The sequence below is a fragment of the Centruroides vittatus genome, unplaced genomic scaffold (assembly GCF_030686945.1).
Source record: "Centruroides vittatus isolate TY-2023 unplaced genomic scaffold, ASM3068694v2 contig_359, whole genome shotgun sequence".
In the NCBI taxonomy this organism is placed as follows: domain Eukaryota; kingdom Metazoa; phylum Arthropoda; class Arachnida; order Scorpiones; family Buthidae; genus Centruroides; species Centruroides vittatus.
In genome coordinates, this window is record NW_027122182.1 from 945684 (window position 1) to 969839 (window position 24156).

A 24156-nucleotide genomic window follows, 5' to 3' on the forward strand; every position below is an offset into this window, starting at 1 on the left:
CGTTTTTAGATTAGCACAATAACAAAATACCAGATAACATATACACTAATATATTAAAAGGAAAATTTGAATTTTTCCCCTGTTGAAAAAACGTGACGAGAATTTAAAAAAACACACATGCCAATAAATTAACCCCTTGTAAAATTATTAATATAATCCAGACCGAGTATATCTTTACAAAATAATAAATACATATATACACATAAAAAAATGTGTTTTGCGGTCGAAACGATAGAATCACACTAATTACATGTGTGACATTTTAAAGTGAGGAATGCATGTTGGCCAAGTTAAGCGTTGAATCGGTAGCAAACAGGACCTGTAGATGTATTACCCACATCCTCATTGGTCAATAACAGAGGTGTGTCGTTGCTAGGCGTTAGCATTCGTTCCTTACTATCAAGAGACAAAGTCGTACACACAAATGGACCATCAGTTTATCGCCGGATAGTTAATCGACTTGGTGAGATTTAAAACGGCGAAGAAAGATGTTTGTAGATTGGAACATCGTTAATGAACATCCATTGATGAAATGTTCGGTTAATAACAAAGGTAAGATCACACTTCAAAACTTGTTTTGAGTTTAGTTCCGGTTGCTGATCGATAACTTTATTATTATTATTATTATTATTATTCTTGTTGTTGTTTATGTTTATTTATTTATTTTTTCGGGTGTTTTATATTATTTTTAAAACGCTTTGTAATAGTTACTCGATTAAAGAAAAGTCGAGTTTGTATTGTTTTATATAATTTAAACACTTATTACACTAGATGTTGTGTTGTAAAAGTTAATTTTCTGGTTGTTAATTTTAATTGTTTTTATTTTTTTAACGTCGGCTTTTGTTGCAAAATTATCAAAGTTTTTTTTTTAATTATTATTATTTATTTAAGTTAATCTTTCTGATAATATTGAGACATTTTACGATAAGTTTTTTTTGCATTAATTTAAAACAATTTTTTTAGTTTATTATACTTAAAAGTACTGTATTTAAATTAAATTTTATACATTTTATAAATAAATTTATTTTTAAAAAAATAAGTACGAAACAAACCATGACGTACGTAAAAATTAGATTTAAAATAGAAATATATAATAATAATAAAAATATATATATAGTGACAGCGCGTGTGACGTCACAATAAATGACGTATTGCTTTCAGAAATAAACAAAGCGAATTCGAGAAGAATTTATATATATATAAATATTCGTATTTTAATTTCGAAAATAAATCGATAAATAAAATTTCCTTATAAATAAATAAATTAATTATATAAAATAAAATATAAGGACCTCATCGTCTGCTTCTTTTGGGGAGTGACGACAGTCGTCTGCTTTCAGATTAAATTCGGGTATCGAGTTGCAACGTAAATTAAAACTACGATGGAGTATTCTAAATGTAAAAAAAATCGAAGAGGTAAATAATATTTAAAAAATAAAAGAAAAATAATATTCGAAAATCAATATGTAAATACGTTATAAGTGAAAAACAATAGAGAAAATGTTAATGCACAATAGGCCTAACATTAAAACTCATGTTTAGATAAATGTTAATTAATTACTGGGCTGTGTGGAGTGAAATAATGTTTGATTTCTTACTAAATTTAAGAGAGATGTTTAAGAATGGCTACTCTTAACATTATGTATTCTTATTGTATATGAAACAGAACACACATGTCTATATCAGGTAATGTATTTAACTAATATTATCTCATGTTATAAGTATAAACAGTAATGTAAACTTCATCAAAGTAATGAGAAAAGTACAGATATAACTCTGCAAATTCAACCATTTATTCCAGTGCTATGTTCTACTTTTAATTTATTTACTTAGTTAATACCCAGCTAGATACTTACTAACCTCACTAATAACGCCTTATCTCGCCGAGAATTATTTATTATCCATAATGAACATTTTCGACGTGTTCTGCAGACTTTTAAAGATCATGAAATATTGATAATTGTTCTTTTTGTATAGAACTGTTTAAGAACGCATTTATTTTATTTTATAAGATGGTGCATACGAGTGTTCTGTACTCTTATTCTTGAAGTTGTTTCATCTGCGGAGACTTGTAAGCTTATTATTGAAATGTTGAGTTCCGAGATGTTTATAGATTTCGTAAGAACCGTAGATTGTCTATGCTCTATTTGCTTCTTATTCTGTAAGTGTCGTCTTAGATGTGTGCTGTGATATTTTGTCTATCTGGTAATCTAATATGAGATATATGCAATACATGTCACATTAGATTCTTTCCTCTGGCAAAGTAATATTTTGGAAAAATGACTAGGTCTGTATGTGGACCACACTTGAGTGAATTGCTCTTTGAGAATTACTGTTCTTTACTATAGTTCTATTATATGACAATTCTTGTGTAGAAGATGTAACCTAATATATGGACTAATCTTAAAAATCTCTTTAAATATAGATGATATGGTTAATGTTACCTTAGGTAGCCAAGATTGCGGCTTGTCTCTAATTCCAGCAAGGAAACAGTGGGATGCATGTTCTAACCAAACCTAACCTATTCTAATAATTTGGTTGCTAATAATTATGGTAATTTATTAGAATAGGTTAGGTTAGGTTAGAACATGCATCCCACTGTTTCCTTGCTGGAATTAGAGACGAGCTGCAATCTTGGCACCAAGGGTTACATTAATCGATTTTTGGTTTAGCAAAAATTTAAGTACATCACCTGTGTTTTTTCTTAATTATTTGTTTTTTAACAGAATTTTCATGACTCACAAAATATTTAAAATAATAAATGAAGAAAATTATTTCACATAGATAATAAAGATTAGCTTCAGTTATTATACAAAATATGAAAATATTAATGTATTGTTTACTGTATGTATTTATATAAGATAAGTTGCTTTTGTTTATATTTGGCTTAAGCATTATTATTATTATTATCACTGCTTTTGTTTGCATTTGATTTATCACATAATTCAAAATGTAATTTTCTTATAAAATAATTGATTAAATAATAATACCATTTAGTGTACTAAATTCTAAAGTTGACTATAAGCTAAAGCATATAATTTATCATAAGTCATTCAATTTTACAGGTTATCATTTCTTTGTACAAAAGAAATATGGCAGGAAATATTCTAATATTGACAGTTTAATCAATAAGATGTTATATTTTAAAAGGGAAAAATAATACTTAAAAGTGAAATTTATTATTTTATATTTTTAATTCAATAAATTTAATGACAGGAGTTGATGCATATTAAAAAAAAAATATCCTGGTAAACCTGTTTTTGTAGTGATGTATAATAATAATATAATTTGCCTTTGAATGTAATGACCTGATTATTTTAAAATTATATGAAGGACACGTACAGTATATAGTCATAAATATTAGATTTATTAGTTTTGAAAGAAAAATTAATGTAAAATGTATGATTCATAAATTTCTTATTTTTAAGAAATATTCTTAAAATATTTATAATAAAATGAATGAAATAAAGCCTCATTGTAGAAGGTTATTGCAAATTTTAAATAGATTGATATTTTATTAAGATTAAAACTTTTTAAATTTAATATTTACAGATCAAAAATATATAAACTTACTTTTAAGCTATAATTAAGCTTATTTGAAACTAATAAATATTTTTATATGTCATATTCAGATTTGTAGATAATAACATGTCAATTTTGTTTTAGCATCCTTTTCCTGTTAGTGAAGGATCAAGGTTAAACCAGTATCATAATATTCTTCATCTGTATTGTTTAGAAAATAAAAAGAAATAAGCACAGAAAAATTTTCCTTAATAATCATTTGCTATTCCATTTTAAAAAATTGTACATTTATAATACATTATATTATTATTACTTACATAAGGATATATATAAGCATCCTTGGGATAACTGAATAAGGAAGATGAACATTAAACCTTGAAAATAGAGAAAAATGAGAATTGTAAAACAGATTAACTATAAATGAAATTCAATGACAATGTCTCCACATTATTCCTTCTCAAATGTGTAAATTTTTACCATCTGATCAACATGCAGGTTGAATGATAATATCAAAATTGATATTATGATCAGTAACGGATTTAATATATGATATTTTCAACATAAAAGATGCTCAAAGGATATGTTGTTTGTGAAGAAGTGCTAAATTATTGTCATTTGCTTATTTTAACTTGATATTTTTTATTTATGCATAGATACAAAAACATTTTTATATTTGGATTACAGAAGTAATCAACAAATAATACAATATAAAATAAAACAGAAAAGATTTAATATATATAAAGGTGAAGAGAAAACTTGAAGCTGAATTCTTTTAACAGAAAAAATCCATAATGTTTATGTTAATTTTTATTTATATTACCTCATACACTCCTTTTTCAAAATTTTATATTACCTAACGTTCTTTTTCTTGCATTATAAATCAGAATGATAGATCTGATGATCTCTTGTAAAGATGTAAAGCTTTTGTCTAGAGTTTACTTGCATAAACTTTTACTGGAATTTATGTAAGATTCATTGGTGTATGTTATTTTGTTGTATATGTATTCCAGTCTTCCATGGAATTTGAATTTTAATGAAAAAATTGTTGATTTTGATTTTAAAAGAATGCATCAATAAGTAAATAAATAAACTAAAATTAATAATTTCAGCTTCAATGCCTTTTATTGCTCCAGCAACTGTTTACTTAAACCTACAAATTAATTAAATTAAATAATTATCTCAAATAACCAATAGATAGAGATATGTGAGGCTTATCAAACTGTAATGGAGCCAAGAAAAGGAGACTAATTTTATTTGTGGGATGCAGTTTGGTCTTCACTAGGCCAACTAGAATGCACATCCCACAAATGAATTTAGTCACCTTTTCTTGATGTGATTCTTTTCTTGGCTCCATTACAGTTTGATAAGCCTCATATATCTCTATCTCTTGGTTATTTGAGATAATTATTTAATTTAATTTATTAGAGGCAAGATGCTTACAACTATATACTACAAAGTAATGTTTCTGACCTTCAGGTAAATCATTTTATTAGACTAGACTTAAAATAAAAGTAGTAAAAAATAAAATCAGGAGAATAATTGAAATATTTAAATACAAAATCTAACTGAAATGACTAAAAGTTTTCAATTATCATCAGTTGAATAAGAAAACATTTTAGGAAAGTATAGGATCAATCCACTTTTTCCTGAAGTTTTTAAGTAATAAATAAAAGCAAGCAAGTTAGAGGCATTTTATATTCAGCAATCATACTTGACTTGTTTCTATTTAAAATTAAAATTTATCTATTTTGGTTTCATTGATTTTTAAATACTTTAATATAATTTATGGTTAGTCTCATCACTTATATTTTTATGACATTCTTATAAATCTAATTTTTCTATAATTGTTAAATGTATTTGTTAAATATGTAGCCTACATTTTAAATAAGAATTTCATGGATGAGGTAAAATACGTCATATTAAATATGAAAAATCGAAATCTGAAATATCATCATCATCATTCAAATTTTTTGTTTGCTAAATATGATAACAATGCTTTTCCATTGCATACTGTTTTCCCATATTGTTTCCCAGGAAACACCTAACTTTAGTCTGGTGTTTCCCAGACTTTTTAGTGCATATATTTATTTAGCACCTCCATAAAATTAGTCAAAAATGATGTTTTGAAAAACAAATTTTAATAAATATTTTAATTTAAGCATTTATTTTATAAATAAATGCTTAAATAAATGAATGAAAAAATAATTGTTTAAAGTATCTTAAAAGACTCTATTAATGAATAATAAAGTCGTATATCTCAAAACTGACTTTACAATATACTTATAAAGTGTATTGTAAAGTGTACTTTCAATAGTAAATATTTTATTGAATATAATATTGAATATTTAATATTAAAAATGAATGTTTTGTCCCCTCTGTTCTTCAATGTTTTTACTTCCCCCTTGTCTTCTATTGCCCCTGTTTGAGTCTTCTACTGTCCTCTTGGCAGTGGCATAGCTGGAGTTCTCTGGGCCCGAAAAAAATTTTCGGCAGGGCTGTCCTTTTTCTGTATTGGTAATCGTGAACGTCCAAACAAAAACATGTAATTTTTTCTGTAAATTTTGGCTTTTGAATTTATTTATTCCGTTTTGTGCAAGGTAAAACAAATAATATTAGGATACATTTAAATTTTAAAAACTTACTTTATGAGCTTTCTGACTAGCAAAATCAGAAATAAAATCAAAATTGATGGAATCAGTAACTTCACGTTCAATGGATAAAATGGCAAGGTTCGTCAATCTCAGGTAGTTTTTAATTAGGTTCAGCTTGGAAAAGCTTCTCTCACAAGTTGCAACACTAACTCCGAACATTAAGAAGAATTCGGAGACCGATTTCTATATTTGGTACTGAATCAATCAATTTGTATCGATGAATAAAATTCAGAAGCTCCATTGGTCCATCTTGACAAATCAGATTAAGTTCTGAAGATATAGCAACAAAGTCTTGAAGCCATTTTTGTTCAAGAGCAAATTATTTTTTGTCAATTTCTTCCAGAGTGTTTTCAAGATCCACTTCCGAAACAGGATCCAGCAAAATTGTGGGGTTAAGAAAGAAATACACCTAAGAAGGTGTATTTGGTACTGAATCAATCAATTTGTATCGATGAATAAAATTCAGAAGCTCCATTGGTCCATCTTGACAAATCAGATTAAGTTCAGAAAAGAAAGAAATACACCTAAGAAGGTGTATTTCTTTCTTTTGATGAATGATGAATTAGGTTCTTTTTTGTTTTGTTTACGTAAATGGGCTAAAATATTTTTGTGTAGTGGTTTATATTGTGTATAACTAGATTAGAGTTGAATTGCTGGTTTTCCTGTGTAATAGGGGCGCCCCAGCAGCTCGAGCAGCCAAATGCCAAATTTTGCTTTGTTCTGATTGCCATAAAAAATTTTTTGGGTCTTTTTTTCCTGTGATTTTGGGGCCTCCATGGGCCTATCGCTTTCCAGGAGCACAGTGCAGACTGCACCTACTGCACCCCGTTAGCTACACCACTGCCTTTCGGATTGGTAGTACTCACTTCGAGAGTTACTGCTTTAATCTATTATAATCTACCCTATTTTTTATATCATCTCTAATCTTATTTTCTCCTTTCTTTTCTATTTTTTCTTTTGGCTGTTTTCCTTCCTATTTTATTTCCACTATTTTTTAAGGTTATTCTAACAGAGTATTAATTCTCTTTATGTGTCCTTATTGTAATCTTTCTTTCTGTTGAATTTTGTATTTCAAAATTCAACAGAATTTACTTTTAACATTTACTTTTAAAATTTGAATTTTTTAGTTTTTTCCAAAAATAATTTTTGAAAATTTCATTTTTGCTGTTTTCATTCTATTGATAATTCTAGTTTTTATCATCCAAGTCTTTAGTATATGCATTAGTATGTAATAAACATTAACTTTATACTATTTTGCATTTTTATGAAGCATCTGTGTTCCATATCAAATCTTTCATTATGTTATAAATTTCAAATATAATTTGAAATTTAAAAACTGTTTAAATTACCTTTTTTGTAAGGAATGTAATATACTTACATACTAAATTTACTTTCTTGTACTCTTGGAGAATCAACAGAAAATAAAAGAGCGTTCATACAGTCCATGGTACCAAAGATTTAACTTAAAAAACTTAAATACAGTACTTAATTAAAAGCATGTTTTGCTCATGTACAGACTATAAAATAAAAAAAGAGAGAGAGAGAGAATCTATATGAATGAAAGTGCTTTTGGTTAAGCATTCAAGTTTTTAAGTTAAATCTTTGATATCATGGACTAGGTAAATTTCTCTTATTTTCTATAATAAACTTAGTTTTATCAAATATAAAAAATATTAGATAGGCTTAGCAAGACAAAAGCTGAATTTTAAAAAGAAAATTAAAAATTTAAAACTGAAATGATTTATTTATTTTTTAACAGGAGATAGGAAGAATTTTGTTAATATTCCTCATGTCATTGTAATGGTAGGACTACCAGCACGTGGGAAGACTTATATTGCAAGAAAACTAACCAGATATTTGAATTGGATTGGAATAAGTACAAAAGGTGATTGATATTTTTAATTATAGATTTTATTCTAGCTATTGGACTAAAAATATATGTTTATATTATTAATTTGGGCCATACCAGTTTTAATTTGAACTTAAAATAAGTGAACTAAAATATTTATATAATTTAATATGTACTATTATTTTACACTGTTATGTATGAAATAATTATCTCTTCATTTTATATAGGAACTATCCATAAATTACATAACCCAGAAATGGGTATTGATGAGTATGAAGTTCATTGTTAGGTGTGTTACAAGGGATGAGGGATGTGTATGAAAACATTATGAAATACTAGGGTTTCAACCCTTGGTTAACAATGATTCATTTTTGTTTCTGAACTGTTGCACAGCAAACCATACTGTTTATGTTACTGCTTTGTACATTATACATATAATTTATTAATAAAATAATGTAATGTTTGGTACTCCATGCTGTGTATTATTTGTTAGCACAATTTATTAAAGAATTGATTGAGGACATGCATATAATTTTGGGGGTAGGTGTGTATGACAGCATTACAGGAGGGTGGGATAAAAATAGCACTGCATTATTTGTGGACAATCCCATATATATATATGATGTAAAAATTGGCAAAATATATTCAGAAAAGTTATAAATTGACTACAATATATATTGTAATATGTATCATTGTAAATCTTTAAGAAAAGATATCAGAAATTATTACAAGTGAGAGTAAAAACCGTAATTACTATATTTTTACAAATTTTACAATTTATGTATAACAATATAATGCTGTATTAGTATGTTAAAAAGTTATCTATGAAAAGTTAGAATTAAGATGAAAAACTATTACAAATCTGTACAGGATGTCTATTTAAATATCATCCTAGGTGCAAAATTCATCCAGCAATGCATGAATGTGAGTATGTGGTACATTGATATTCCATTGCTAAAATATTTAAAATAATCAAAGGAAATCAATTTAAGATGATTTATCATTATATACATATAATCTCTGATTGTAAAGAATAAAGACAACTGTGCAGAAATTGATATAAAAAAAGTGAGCTTTGTTTGGTTGATTGAGATAAGAAAACAGGACTCTTTTCAAGTCTTTTCTGAAGCATTCTGCTGATGTGTCCAATTAATGTAATTATATCTCTCAATGCAAAGAAACAGAGGCTCAATTAAGATTTTCTTGGATTTGATATTTGAACTCCATCAAGCTTCTTAACATCAGTAGCTAGTCTGAGAAATCTCATCGCTGCTGTCTGTATTTGGGATTTACTCTGTCATTACCAAATTTATGCCCATAGAGGTGGATTGGAACAGAGACTGAGCAGAAGACTGATAGCTTTGCCTTCCTCCGTAGGTCTTTCTTGAAGAGTACTGATTGATTTAATTTCTGTGTTATGGCTCTTCCTTAATCAATTTGAGTTTCTATTTCTTTCTTGCTTTCCATTACTCATGAATGTAAATCCTAAATATTTAAACTTCTCCATTTACTTCAATATAGCTCTATTTAACTGAAAAAGATATTGAATAGGATTTCTTGAGAGTACCAACACTTTAACTTCAGTCTTTGGCATGCTTATTTTCATGCCAGCATCAGTGGAAACAACTGTGAACATGGGCATTCTCAGGTTAGCTCTGTGAGCGAGTGAACAGAATCAGCAAATATATTCCAGTGTTTAGGAGCAATTATATTTCATAGTTTATTTTAAATTCATTTTTATTTTGTTCAGAAACAGTTGTATTTCTATTGGTATAATTAAAAAAATTTATATTATAATAATGAAATTATTGATAACAATACAAATAAAAATCGCACATAAAAAGAGCGCATAAAAACAGGTTTGACTGTATTTAAAATTTGAAAATATATAATTTATATTTAATATTAAATTTAATAATGATACTCTGAGACCTGTAAACATTTGTGATCAAGTAACTATATTACAAAAAATATTTTGTTAAATTAAGATTTCTAGTTATTTTCTTCACCTAAAACTGTAAGAGAAAATTTCTCATTTTAAAAAAATTCACTCAAAACTGATTATATGTAAAAAAGAAATACAGTAAGTAGATTATATATATTGTATTGTACAATTTTTTTTAATAAGTATATGTAAATTACATCAAAAATCTGGTCTTATCACTTTTTCTTTTTTTTTCAACTGGTGCTAAGTAATGACAATTTAATTCCTGTACATTTGCAAGACAGATTAAACTTAGATATTTTTATAATAGAATATATTTAATTTTTTATAATAAAAAAGATTGAGATTTATTTTTTAATTTAGTAAAACAAATTGTAATTATTGATTATATTAAATTGAAATGTTTTTCTCTTTGTACAGTTTTTTATATTATTTTTGTTAATTTGTAATTAATTGATTCCAATTTAGATTTTTATAGTAAAGATTTCCTTGAAATGTCCATTACAACAAAGATAAATAATAATATTTCAATAGGTATTGGCATGCTTATAGATTTATTATTTTTATATAACGGTATTCACATTAATTTCCTCTTTCTTTTATTATAACAAATAAAAAGCATCAAAATCAAAATTTGACAGTTAAAATTATTTTATTAAAAAAACAACAATACAATATTAAAATATTTAAAATTTTTTAGCATATTTTTCATTATCCAATATTCAATCTTTTTATTATTCTACACTTTATATTCATTTAAAGAATACAGTCAAACCTGTTTTTATGCGGTCTTTTTATGTGCGATTTTTTTATGCGAATTTTTAATTTGTGCGGTTTTTTTTGGTGCGATTTTTTATTTGTGCGGTATAGTTGGCAACTAGTCTCGTGCGATTCGTCATGTCTCATGTTGACTTATTATAGCTAAATAAACTTATTATAGCATAAATGCACTTATTATAGTAATATTATTGCATGAATATGTGAAAAATGAAATAATTTACTTTTTAAGTCAACAAAACACCACCTGGACAAAAATATGTAAGACAGACGATAGATCAGACGATGCAGTCAAGTGCTGACATCTGTTGTCAATAAATTCTATTTCGTACGGTTTTGAGTTATTTTCTATGAGAGACTTTTTTTATGTGGTCCCTGTTGACCGCATAAAAAAAATATATTTTTTAATTGTGTTGCGAAAACTATTATTTACAGCCATTCGTGAAGTTTCGTGAGATTTTTTTTAATGCGTCTTTTTTAATGCGGTCCCTATCCCCCGCATAAAAACAGGTTTGACTGTATTTTATATATTGTAATTTTATATGGATAACCCACGGGTTATCTGTGTTTAAAAGTGGGTGCCAGTTATGCAATGGAGTGGGTTATATGCCAATTTTAAATTTAAATTAAAAACTTGTTAAACAGCTTGTTGTTTGTTAAGTCATTCAGAGTGTATATAGAAAATGTTAAAAATTTTTTCTGCATCACAGACACATTCATTTTCCATTGCATCTTTTCTGAAATTACCAAAGATTTGTATATGCATACCTAGCCTTTAGTTTTCTCTTATTCAATTTCTGTGCATTCAATCCATTCTGTAATTGATATTATTAAGATTTGTATCTTAAAAGTTAGAAATTTTCAGTAATTATCTATGTAATGATGTCATTTAATTTGACATTTTAAGCTATATCCCCTTAAAGATTCATATTGCAACTAATTACTGTATAAAGATTTCTTGAATAATAATTATATTATAGATGGTTTTTAGTAAAATGGAATTATTGTCCATGAATACATTTCAAGCTGTTTCAGGCATAAACACACATTTTTATTAGTCTATTTATTTATTTTATTCAGTCTTTCATAAAAATAAATATAAAATAGTAATTTCTAAACTTTTTCTTGCAGGACATTCAAGTTTTTTGTTAATCAGCTTCTTTAATTTTTATGTGTGATGTAATCGTGAGTAATCCTCAGATTTCTGTCAATACTCTAGCATTTCTGCAATATATGAAATTTCATTTCACTGTCAATATTTATTCATATGTTTATAAAATAATTTTTGTTGTCCCACTTTTTATTATTGTTGTAATTACATTTCTTTGAAATCTTTCAATATATGGTTTTTTACTTTTAAAATAATGGTTATTGTTTGTCTATAAACAAATAATGCAGTTTCACAAAATTTCATATTCTTTTCAAACTTTTTTTGAATTATCACTTAACTCAAAATTTCATACTTGATCTTGTAGTTATTAATTTTGATGGAAAGATAAATTCAAAAGTGAGATCCTCAAAACATTTGTCTTCTCAGTCTACTGAATCACTTTTATATTTAACTTAAAGATTTTTATCATGAATTTTATAACTAAAATATAAGTTTTTGAATTTGTATTTAATATGATTTGTGCAGTTTTATAAACTTTTGTGGTGTTTGAATTTACTGTGTTTTACAGTGTAAGTTTCAATTTATTACAATATATTTAAGTATTCTACTTTTCAGTACTAACACAATATGCAAATTTGTATTGATGATCAAATCAATTCAAATTTATTATTTTTTAAAATAAATTTATATATTAAAAAATAATAATTTAATTGTAACTTTGATGGGTTTTTTGATAAATAGAAAATATTTATATACGTTTTAATTTTGGCTTCTTTAAGTTAGTATATATAGTGTTTGTGAATATATTATATATTATCATTAAATTGTAATTAGAAAACAATACAAGATTATGTGAAAAATTGAAATTCTGTACAATTTAATAATGCAAAAAATGAATTTTGAAATTTTTCAAAATTCTTATTGGATATTGAAAATGAATCATTGATGTAAATAAAAGAATAGAAGCAATGTCTTAATTTACTATCTTTATTTCTGAAATAGTTTTGATTATAACCATGTTTCTTTCTTATATTCATCCTCACTGAATTTGATTTTTTATTTATATGTGAAAACATTTTCAATACTATTAATTAATTTATCAATTTTAAAAAATTTTTATTTTACTTCAAAATGTCAAAATATGTTTTGTTTCTGTAATAAAATTATATTTTTACTGTTGTTATTACATGGCTTGAATTAAAGTAATAAACTAATTTGAAAAAATTTAGTTTCTGATGATAAATTTGTTATTGTTTTATGAAATTCTTTTGTTTAGGAAAATAATTTAAATTTTTAATGACCTACAATATATTTGAATTTAATAAATATTTGTCATTATAGTTATGAATTTGTATTGTTCTTATTTTTAATTTATTGATATGTTAATATTTATTTCACTAGCAAACTTAATTCTACTATAAAATGTTTGATGACTGCCAATAAACAAATATTGATATACATAAATTATTTTATACCTATTAAAAATGTTCAGTTTTTTTCTTTTTAATTTATACTAGTTAATCTTTATTTGTTTATACTGGTTTCTCCTAGTAACTATTTGCATGACATCTCTCAGATGCCAATACAAAACTCGAAAATTTTGAATTACATCTACATATATAAAATTCATATGTTGTTGGTTTAATTAATATATAATAGTTTTAAAGTAAAGAAAATTGGATGTTTTATTTTAAAACTTAATACTGTATATGAATTATTTGTAAAAATAAAAATATATTAAGACTTTATACAGGTAGATGAGTGACAATATAACATGGCAAAGTATTCATATTTGATTGAAATGATTTTATTTACTAATAATTATATTTTCTTATATAAGTTTTTAACATTCCTACAGTCAAATGTTATAAAATAACAACAACTTTAACTTTAATACCAGATTAATTGAATAACAACTTTTAAATTTTTTCACATTTAAACATCATTTTGACATTTATCTGTGGTTTAATTGCATTTATCTTATGAATCATCATTTTAATTTTATATTTTTGTGGCAAAAGGAATAATGGAGATTCTTCAAGGTTCCGTTTTTCTTAGTTACTTTCAAAGCTTTGTAGCATGTACTATACCAAGTGATGATGCATTGCTACTAATTCTTTCAAAATGCAAAAAATTAAGGAAAACAAATTAATTATGATGTTTGGCGTACAATTAGGATATGAAGCAATAGCTATTGAGTAATATCTTGGAAGTGTCATGTAAATAATTAAAGTTTAAATAAAATCAAAATCATTACCATCATTTAAGTTATTATAATTTTGAAAATTTTTAAAATTAATAATCTTGTGTCATACATGATTGAATGCAAATTGTTTAAATATTGGTAGTTTTCTAAATATAGATAAAAGTTTCATGTACTTTTCTTTATCTGTAAAGTCTTATATCTAAAATACTATTCAGTATGTATATTTATGATATTTTATGTAAATTATATATATTGCAAGAAGATGTAAAAGATTACTTACTTTTTAAATTATTCTTCTTCAGTTGCATTATCTTGCTTTACATTTGTCTTTTATTTTCTTATCTTAAATATGTAATACTGATTGTATCTACATGTATTTTTTAGGCCAATAACTATTTTCTGAAACTGAAACTATTTTCGTACATTTACTTTTCTTTTGAAAAGTAAATGTATGAAAATAGTTTCAGACAAAATTATGAGAAATGCTTATTTTGTAAAAATATTGGTTAATCAATTAAAATAGGATTGGTTTGATAATGAACTTTATTTTGACTAGTTATTAAAATAAAAAAGATAACAAATTTCAAAAACTAAAAAATACAAAAATATTTCAATTTTATTTATTAAATATTTTATTTTTATTTAAAAATAAAAATTTAGAACTATAATTATGTGTGATTATAAAAATTGAGTTGCAAATTTGCTGGTTTATTGTTTTTCTTAAGGATTTGTAATGTTATAGAATAAAATACTTGTTAATACAGAAACAGAATATCATTCCTATTTTTTTCTATTAACAATTCATTATTCTTATTTTAGTTTTTAATGTTGGTGAATATCGAAGACAAGCTACAGAAGCCTATAAAAGTCATGAATTTTTTAATCCTCATAACAAAGAAGCAATGGCACTTAGAAAGTTAGTAAAATAATTGTTTATTGATAACATTTTTACTAACATATTTTAATTATATATAAAATATATTAATTATTATAATAATCATCAATTATTCAGGGTTAAGTTAATTGGAATTAATTATTAAAGCATTAAGTTATTGAAAAATAGACAGTTGAATATGCAGTATACTATCATATTCCGTGTATAAAATACAGTCAAACCTCTGTTTTCGAATTTAATTCATTCCTAAAAGTTATTTGAAAACCTATTTGTTCTCAAATTGAAACAAATGTTCTCATAAGAAACAATATAAAATGGATTAATTCATTCCCTACCTCCAAAACAAAGTCTTTACTTACCTTTTTAGCTGTATTACATGCATGAAAATGCATACAAATGTAACATAAGATTATATGTAATATAATATCATCTATATCTAGATCCATTTTATATATATATATATATATGTATATTAAAAGCAAAATGTTCTGTCACCACTAACTGAAACCAAAACTATCACTTTATAAAGAAGTGCTATAAATAGAGACTCAACTCTGCTTGGATGAAATATAACTAAATCAATCAAGACAAACAAGTACTTTATTCTAAAATATGTTTCAATTGCTTTGATTTAAATTTTAATTTAAGTTAATTAATTTTGATTTTATTTTTAATTTCAGTTTCAGTATAAAGGCCAGTTTTAGTTATTATTTTATTATTTTTAGTTTTAATTAACTGGCTATGTAGTATTAATAAATATTACATTAAATATTAATATTATAATATATAATATTATATTAATAAATTTTTGTTATTTAATTTGAGTTAAGCACCTTTAAGGGATTCATTGATGTCATTTATAGTACACGAATGTCAATTAATGTGGTTTTTATTAATTAATCTGATTTAAATTCAAGTGTGATGCATACTGATGAAAGGAAATAGTATCTTACCCACATGCACATTGAAATCTAATTTGAATAACATCATCATCAATGGTTTGTCTCTTGATGTCTAATGATTCAAGGTGATCTCAGTGCCACTAACTTCTGAATCAGTAGTCCCATTGTTGATGAGTTGGGCAGTCAACTTTCTTTAACACAGAAAGTATAGGGAGTTGACTGTCCATATCTCTCAAATCTGTGATCAGCTCTTGCCGAGTAGTTTGCCCAGCAACCAAATCATCATATGACAACTGGGGCAAATACGGCATTCAAAACTTTGTTCATAAACTTAATTGTTTGAAAAGCAAGCTGTTCGAAACCTGAAGTGTGACTGTATATATCTGTGTGAAATTTCCATTCTATTTTACAATAAAATTTCATATAGAAATATATTTGGTATTTTTGTTGATTTGTTGTAGTATTATAAAATAATAATTTATATATAGGTAATGGAGATAATAAGTAGAGAAAAAAATATACTGTACCAGCTAGAACTGTTGCTTTGAATCAATAATGTATGATAAATTCTAAGATATATCTATCCAAAATATCATTTTCAAGCCACAGACATTTTATGAATTCAGTCAGAAAAATATTTATTTTGAATATGGTAGGTAAAACATCCCTGAGAAAAGCAATACAAAAGCAACTTTATTAAAATGTATGGTAATAGGTAAACAAATAAAATAATGAAAGATAAAAATAAAATCAATGCAGACATCTAATGAAACAGTTTAGAATGATTAATAACAAAATTAGTCTTAGTACAAATAATGTGTGTATATATAAAATAAGATACAATATATAATAGATGCCTATATTAGGCACTACAGTGTAAAATACATTTACAAATTTCTATTATACAATAATGTACAGTACATACATAGCAATCACACTGTAAAAATTTATAATACTTTTTTAACAAATTTTTTGAAAAGATTAAAGATTTAAAATTAATCAGAATTTATGTAATATTTTTAGATTTATGATTCATTAAAATAGCCAAGGATGAATTAAAGTATTATTAAATATTTTAATGATATAATAAAAAGTGTGTAGTTTAAAAATGTTTAACTTTTCTGTGTTGAAGTAGCTAACTTACATACATTTAAATTATTTTTACAATAATTTATTATTCATTCTAAGTGCTTTTTTTAAATTATAAAATTATTTTAAGAAAAATGAATATTATTACATCTTTATTTCAGTAAAGTGGCATTGGATGCATTAGAGGATATGTGTAAGTGGCTTGAGAAAAATGGAGAAGTAGCAGTAAGAATTTTATTCAATTATAAATTATTATTATTAATATAAATTTAGATTTACTCCAAAATTAGAAATTACTTTAATTTTTGTTGTTTTATTAATAATAGACATTTTATTTTATTAAAATTAAGTTTGTTTTAGAAGATTCTTAATGAGAATAATATATTTAAAGATATGATTTCACTTTTAAAAAGTTTTTTAATTCCTAAAATGCAAAGTCATTAGATTCTATAATTTTTCTTTCTATTTTTACTTTATTAGATATAATTGCAATATTTTCATGGATTTAACTTTCCATTTACCTCCTTAATAATATTTTTTACAATAAGCTATTTTTTGTAGTTCTGTGTGGTTTTCTCCAAATACTTCATTGCAGATGTAGAGCTGCAGCAAAGTTTGTGTTCACTGAAGAACAGCTTATTTTCTTAACCCAATGTTGGATTGTGGTGTTTTTTCAAGAGCATTTTTTACAATTTAATTCAAATTCTATCTTATATTCTATCTTCTATCTTTCTTTCTTTTAGGCAGTTTTTTACATAACACAAAATAACAAAGAATATATATATTCAGTTCAAAGAGTTTTTAAATTTTAATTACTTAAATATTTTATAATCATAGTCCTAACCTTGGAGGTCTAAATAAAAATGAAATTTATTAATTATTATAGAATATGTTATTAAAGAAGTGAATAATAGGAGATGCCTCAAATTTTCATACTATTAAGATTTCACTTATAAAATTGTGTTGAATTATTTTGATTTCTTCAAATTTTAACATTTAACAATGTTTTTGAGAGAACATAGATAAAACAGTACACTGGAGTAAGAAGAAAGAATAAAGTAAAAAAAAATTAAATCTATGTACAGAAAGAGAGGAAATACTTTTCAATTTTGTTTTTATGAGTTGAGATTGGCAACAAAAATTTATTTATGAAGTATTTCTTAAAATGAAAAACAATTTTCTCTCAGTAACATGCTTTCCAATCCCATTGACTTTGTGAAATTGTGAATTTTTTCATCTGTATGGTAAGAGTAGCATCTAATAATGTAAAAAGTAAAATATTTCAAAATGTTTCTAACTCTGATTATCAATTTGTTATTTTCTGGTCAATAAAATCATTTGGATAGTATTCATCTATAGTTCAAAAACCAATTTATTTTCTTATATATTTTACCAAACTTTTGTTTCTATTTCTCTTTGTTTAATGTTATATTTTATCAAGAATGGCTGATATATCAAAATACATCAATATTTCTATATTAATTTTGATAGAAGACAGTCACACAAATGACCTTGTGTAAGATTAAACAAATAAGAGAAAAAGAAAATTTTTTACTTGAACACTTATTTTCAAACAAAGATTTCAAGTATTTCTTTTCATATTGTGATGGTAATTCATTGTAATTCATATATATATATATATATATATATTTTTTTTTATTTTATTTTATAAAGTCTAATAATAATGTCAAGATATATATTATTTATTATATAACTAAATTTCGGGTAAATCAGTTTGTATTAATTACTGTAATATAATGTTTTATAGCTTTAATTTCAAACAGATTCATTCAAAGAAAGTTCTCAGATTAAAATTTTTGTTAGGTTTATGATGCAACCAATACCACTTTTGAAAGAAGAAAATTAATATATGATATTGTTCATGGAAAATTTGGTTATAAGTTATTTTTTGTTGAATCATATTGTGATGAACCAAGCATCATTGAAGCAAATATAAAGGTAATTATTATATATGTAATTAAGATAAAAATTTTTAAGATACATATTTAAAAAGAAATTAAAATTACATTACTTAAAGTTAAATTTAAAAATTTCATATATTTATTTTGATACCTATTTTTGTAGATCATTTATTCAAAGGATTTAGATTTATTTAAATTTATATAACTATACTATAGATGCATAAGATTCAATATTCAAATTAAAACTAAACAAGGTTAAAATTATATTAATACAACAGAAATAATTTTCAGATAATGTGAAATACATTAGTATTATATTAAATAAGTTCAAATTGAACTTCTTGTAAAATTATTTTTAACCATTTTAACAATACTGTTTTAATAAAATTTTTAAAAACATGTAAAAGTTTTTGATATTTTATTTTAATAATTTTTAACTAATTCAAATTTACATTCTTTGAAAAAGATATTATTCTGTATTTGCAAGTTAAATATGATGGATGAGATTTTGAGTGAACCAAAATTCTTTTACTCAGAAATCACTATATGCATACATATTGTCATAATGAAGCTTTTGATGAATTCAATAAAATAAATTTTATGGGTGGTGAAGAAGTTCTAATAATAATAATAATAATAATGTTAAGTTTTAGTGTGGATGTCTGCCATATATACAGTGGGTGATCAGTTAATGAACAGCTTGGACTACGAACCAATTGGATAACGAACACTTTTGTGAAAGATTTTTATGTTTGGACAATGAACACCTCACAGAACAAACACAGGAAGAAGCGATGTAAAATAATGAATACCGATTGGTCTTCCCTTGTCTCTTCAGGCAACAATTCAAAACTTTTTGGAGTAGGGGAGATGTCAACATTGATGCTCAACCCAGTATATACTGATCGGATAGTATTCCTCCGAACTTTGAAACTCTCCCTTGTAATTCCAGTTCTTATTTTTCTGACAGAAAGAATTTTTTATAGTATTTGCAAGACTGTCGGGTGACACTCGTTAAGTTTCATGTCAGTTTTTATTTTCGAAAGGTGAGAGTATAATAGCAAAGGTAGGAGTGGCAGAAGATGTCTGATGTTGCTGGGCAGTATGGCTTAAACAGGTCTACAGTAGGCAGCAGTTCAATCTTATCGAAGAAAGATACAGTATAATCAAGAAGACTCAAGCAGCTAAAGGAGTAACAAAAATTACATCTGAGAAATAAAGAACATTGAAGAGCTCATAATGGAACCTAAAACTGATCTGACGACAGAAGAATGCCAAGAACTCTTGAATGAAGAACACCAAAAAACTTGGCAAGATATGTTTACTTCTAAAAAAGAGGATTAATGCCAACATCTGCTATTAAAGATCTTTTGAAGAAGTGGGAGGATGTCAGAACGGCGGTCTTAGAATGGTATCCAAACCAGGTTGAGGTTAATAGGCTTAGGGATTTCTACAATTACAATGCTATTAATTACTTCTGAAAAATCCTGAAGAAGAGAGAAAAGCAATCGACATTGGACAGATTCTTTAACACTCCACAAACAGAAAAAACATGACTGATAAAAATGCAAGACTGTGTATATATGTATTTTTATTATTACATATAAATAAATGTAGTAAGAAAGTATATAATTTTTTATTTTTGGATGTCTCCAGAACAAATTAATCAAATTTTCATAAAAATCTATGGTAAATTGATAATCAGTTAACAAACAATTCGGATAGTGAACACAGTCTTGGAATGGATTATTTTCGTTAACCAATCATACACTGTATTTTTTTTTTGTATATAATTGTATATAGTATAAGAGCTCTATTTCCATTTCCTAAATTTCTTCACACTTCTACTTTATGCATTTCCTGTCGTGTGGCACTGTCTTTACCTTTGGTGGGTCCTGATTGGCAACAAGAACAAAAGGGTGAATAATGGGTCCCACGAGAGAGAGCACGAGAGGGTCAGTTAGGTTTTGGGTTGCTGAAGAGTATAGACGTTGGATCACGATTGAGGAGCAATCTGGACAAAGGCCTACAAGAGTAGAGGAGTAATTGCCCAAAGAGGACTGTAACAAGAAGTTACAAGTTAGTACAGATAATGGACCATTACGAAAAATCTGACTTTCTCCAAGTGTGAAGGGTACTGAATTTATGATGTGTGAGGGAACATGTACAGTATTGGAACCTGGCTACTAAACTAATAAGAGTGGATAAACAAATGAAAGAACTTTTCTCCACGTGTGAGGATCCTTCCCATAACATCAATTCCAACACAGATATATACTCATCGATTACAACGGATTGGACAAATCTAGCTGACCACCTTGAAACAAAGCACAGCATTGATGGTTGCCCAACAATTTACATCTAAAATACTGGTACCTTCCCATTCTGATTCTTATTCTTATCATTCTTCCCTTCTCAATCTTAGATGTAATTAGTTATAGGTTAGTTTTTAAGTACATCTGTGATTTACCAATTTTGTCAGAAGAGACTCGATAAGGAGTGGAGAGTGGTTGTAACTACATTTTGTATCTTCCAACAAGCAGGAATCTGTAATCTGCCCCCTCAAAATTTGTATAATAAATGCACATTGACTTGTTCTTTTGTCTGGTCTCCTTGTTGTGCGTATTTTACCATTTACATTAGTTCTGTTTTTTCAATAAAAATTATTTATGAACACTTTCTTCCAAAAATTTTGATTTTGGTATTTGTTTCTTTTTGTTTTGAAAAGCCAAGAATCTTTTACTGAAGACTTAGATGCTTAGTGTTTTTTATATTTGAATATTTATGTTATGTTATACATTTGAAACAAACAAAAGAGTTTTGAAATATATTAATTTTTTTCAACATTTAAAATATTTGAGCTTATTTTTGGTTCTTGATTAACACTTTTGGTGCTGTTTTACACAATTTTTTCATACTTTATTCATTAATTAAAATTTCTTACTATTTTCATGGAAATTTTTGCTATTATAATTTATATTCATCATTATGTACTAAATTTTATAACATTGTTATAATGTACTTTAGTCTTCTAATTATTTATTACTATTCATATATTCCTTTTGTTCTTTAAGGAACAATTATTAAATGATTAAAAAGCTTTAAGGCTTTTTAATCATTTAATTCTTTGAAATTAATCTCATAAAATATTTTTATGACATTAATAAACATGAATAATATAAATTTTTATGATATAACAGAAATTTGTTTAATGTCATGTAGTTTTGTAAGAATTTCATATTATAGTTACAATAGTAATCTATAATGATGATAATTTGTTTAAACTATCAATGGTATAATTGAGTTACTTTGATATATTATTTTGCAGGAAGTAAAAGTCCATAGTCCTGATTATAAAGGTATGAATAAAGATTCTGCCCTGGTGGATTTCATGCAAAGAATTGAACACTATAAAAAATCATATCAACCACTAAATGAAGTTTATGAAAAAAATTATTCATTTATGCAAATATATAATGCAGGACAAAAGGTTGTTGTACATAGACATGAAGGTAAAATAATAATTTTATAAAGAAAATTAAATACAAAAAAAGAAAAAACTGAATATTAATATAAATAATATGATTAACACCATATTAATCCAGCAAGGCTTAATTTACTGCTAAAATTTTTGACTATGTTAAATAATAATCGATAGACTAAAGTAGAAGAAATGACAGCCAGATGGCCAAGTGGCTAAAGCGGCAACCTACTGCTCGGGAGACCTGAGATCATATCCACATGGGTTGAAAAACCCCAGAAAATTTTGAGGGATGGTTTATCTGGATATATTGGGCCTTGTTCTTGCTACTCAGCCACTCCATTAAGGACCTGGCTGAACCTATAATGGGCTTGCTAGAAAGATGCCTTCTTAATGTCCGTAGGGCAGAAGAGTTAAAAAACATAGAAGAAATATTACAAATGTAAAAAGAATGTATAAGTGAAAGAACAAGATTTATAAATCCAAAAATCAGACTATTAAAAATTTTAACAATATTAGAATGGAATGTTGAAAAATTTAAACAAATATTTAATGTGATTAAGTAAAGATTGTCAAATATATAAGAAAATAACACGAGCTATTAAATAAAAATAAAATGGTGGTCCTAAAAAATGTTAGCAGTAAATAAGTCTTGCTGGATTGATTTTGCATTGATCATATTATTTAATAAGAAAATTATTAATATAACAATAATCACCTGTGATGATACTTACAATAGTTTAAATAATTATTGTAAAAAATAGTAATACAAAGCTCTATAATTCACAACAACAGCAAAATAAGTTATATACATATACATATATGTACTGTATATATATATATTTATTTATTTATTTATTTATTTATTTACTTTTAGATCTTAAAAGCGTAGTAAAATATTTTAAGCAAAATATAAATAAGTTGAAATTATTTTTAAACTATTTTCAAGTATATTTCAGAAATTCAATATATTAATTGTATAACATATTATAAAAATTTAATTAACCAATTTATTTTGTTTATTTATTTTTCAGTTGCAATATATCTTCTTATCATCTACTTTTCTCACTTCACACATTAATGTACATATAATGAGTTATTTACATCAGTTTTATTAAGAATTTAAAATTTATTTTATAAAAAATTACTATGATGATTAAATTTATTCAGTTGAGATGATCTTCATTTTGTAAGATGATAAAGTGTTTTTTTCTTTATGTATTTAAGTTCATATTGCTTAATTGACTCAACATATATCTTTATCCTGAAATTTTTTTTATATTAAAGATATGGTAAAAAGTTAAAATTACAAATTTGTAAAATTAAATATAATATATAAAAACAAAAAAATATAATCAAAATATATAAAAACAATATCCACTTTTTCAATGCATTCTATTGTTGAAAGAAAAGTAAACCTTTTTTAGAATTATATTAGATCTGATAGTTTCAGTATCAGATGTAATATTTATTATGTACTTATAAGACAATGCACAGTATGAGTTTCACAGTATGTATAAACATTTGATACATTATTTCTTAATTAAAATATCTGTTATTGTTAACTATTTGTGTGTAGTTTTGTATAAATATTCAAAATGAAAAACAGTTATTTTAAACATTATAACTATGTATCAATCATTATTCCTTTAGCTCATTTTGAGATTGTTGTAATTAAAGATATCTTTGCTGAGATCAGTGACATTTTTTTAAAAGTTAGCTTTCTAGGAAAAAAATTATTGATTAACAAAATTGGCATTGTAAAATTCATCATAAACTAAACTAGATGTAAGAATAAGGAAAGAA

At 25.3% G+C, this 24156-nt stretch overlaps 1 protein-coding gene across 2 annotated transcripts in view; it reads left to right on the plus strand.

The window, feature by feature from the left end:
* Positions 1–370: 370 nt before the first annotated feature.
* Positions 371–24156, plus strand: part of LOC136974898 (6-phosphofructo-2-kinase/fructose-2,6-bisphosphatase-like) — a 67998-nt gene continuing 44212 nt past the window's right edge. The window contains exons 1-6 of one of the 2 annotated variants that reach the window (XM_067269883.1): positions 371–552; positions 7933–8058; positions 14881–14977; positions 17109–17172; positions 18772–18906; positions 22198–22381. In XM_067269883.1, coding sequence (XP_067125984.1) covers positions 489–552; positions 7933–8058; positions 14881–14977; positions 17109–17172; positions 18772–18906; positions 22198–22381 — 670 coding nt within the window. In that variant the 5' untranslated portion in view covers positions 371–488. Of the gene's footprint in view, positions 553–1279; positions 1417–7932; positions 8059–14880; positions 14978–17108; positions 17173–18771; positions 18907–22197; positions 22382–24156 lie in introns of those variants that run through there. The other variant, XM_067269884.1, reaches the window with a different exon arrangement.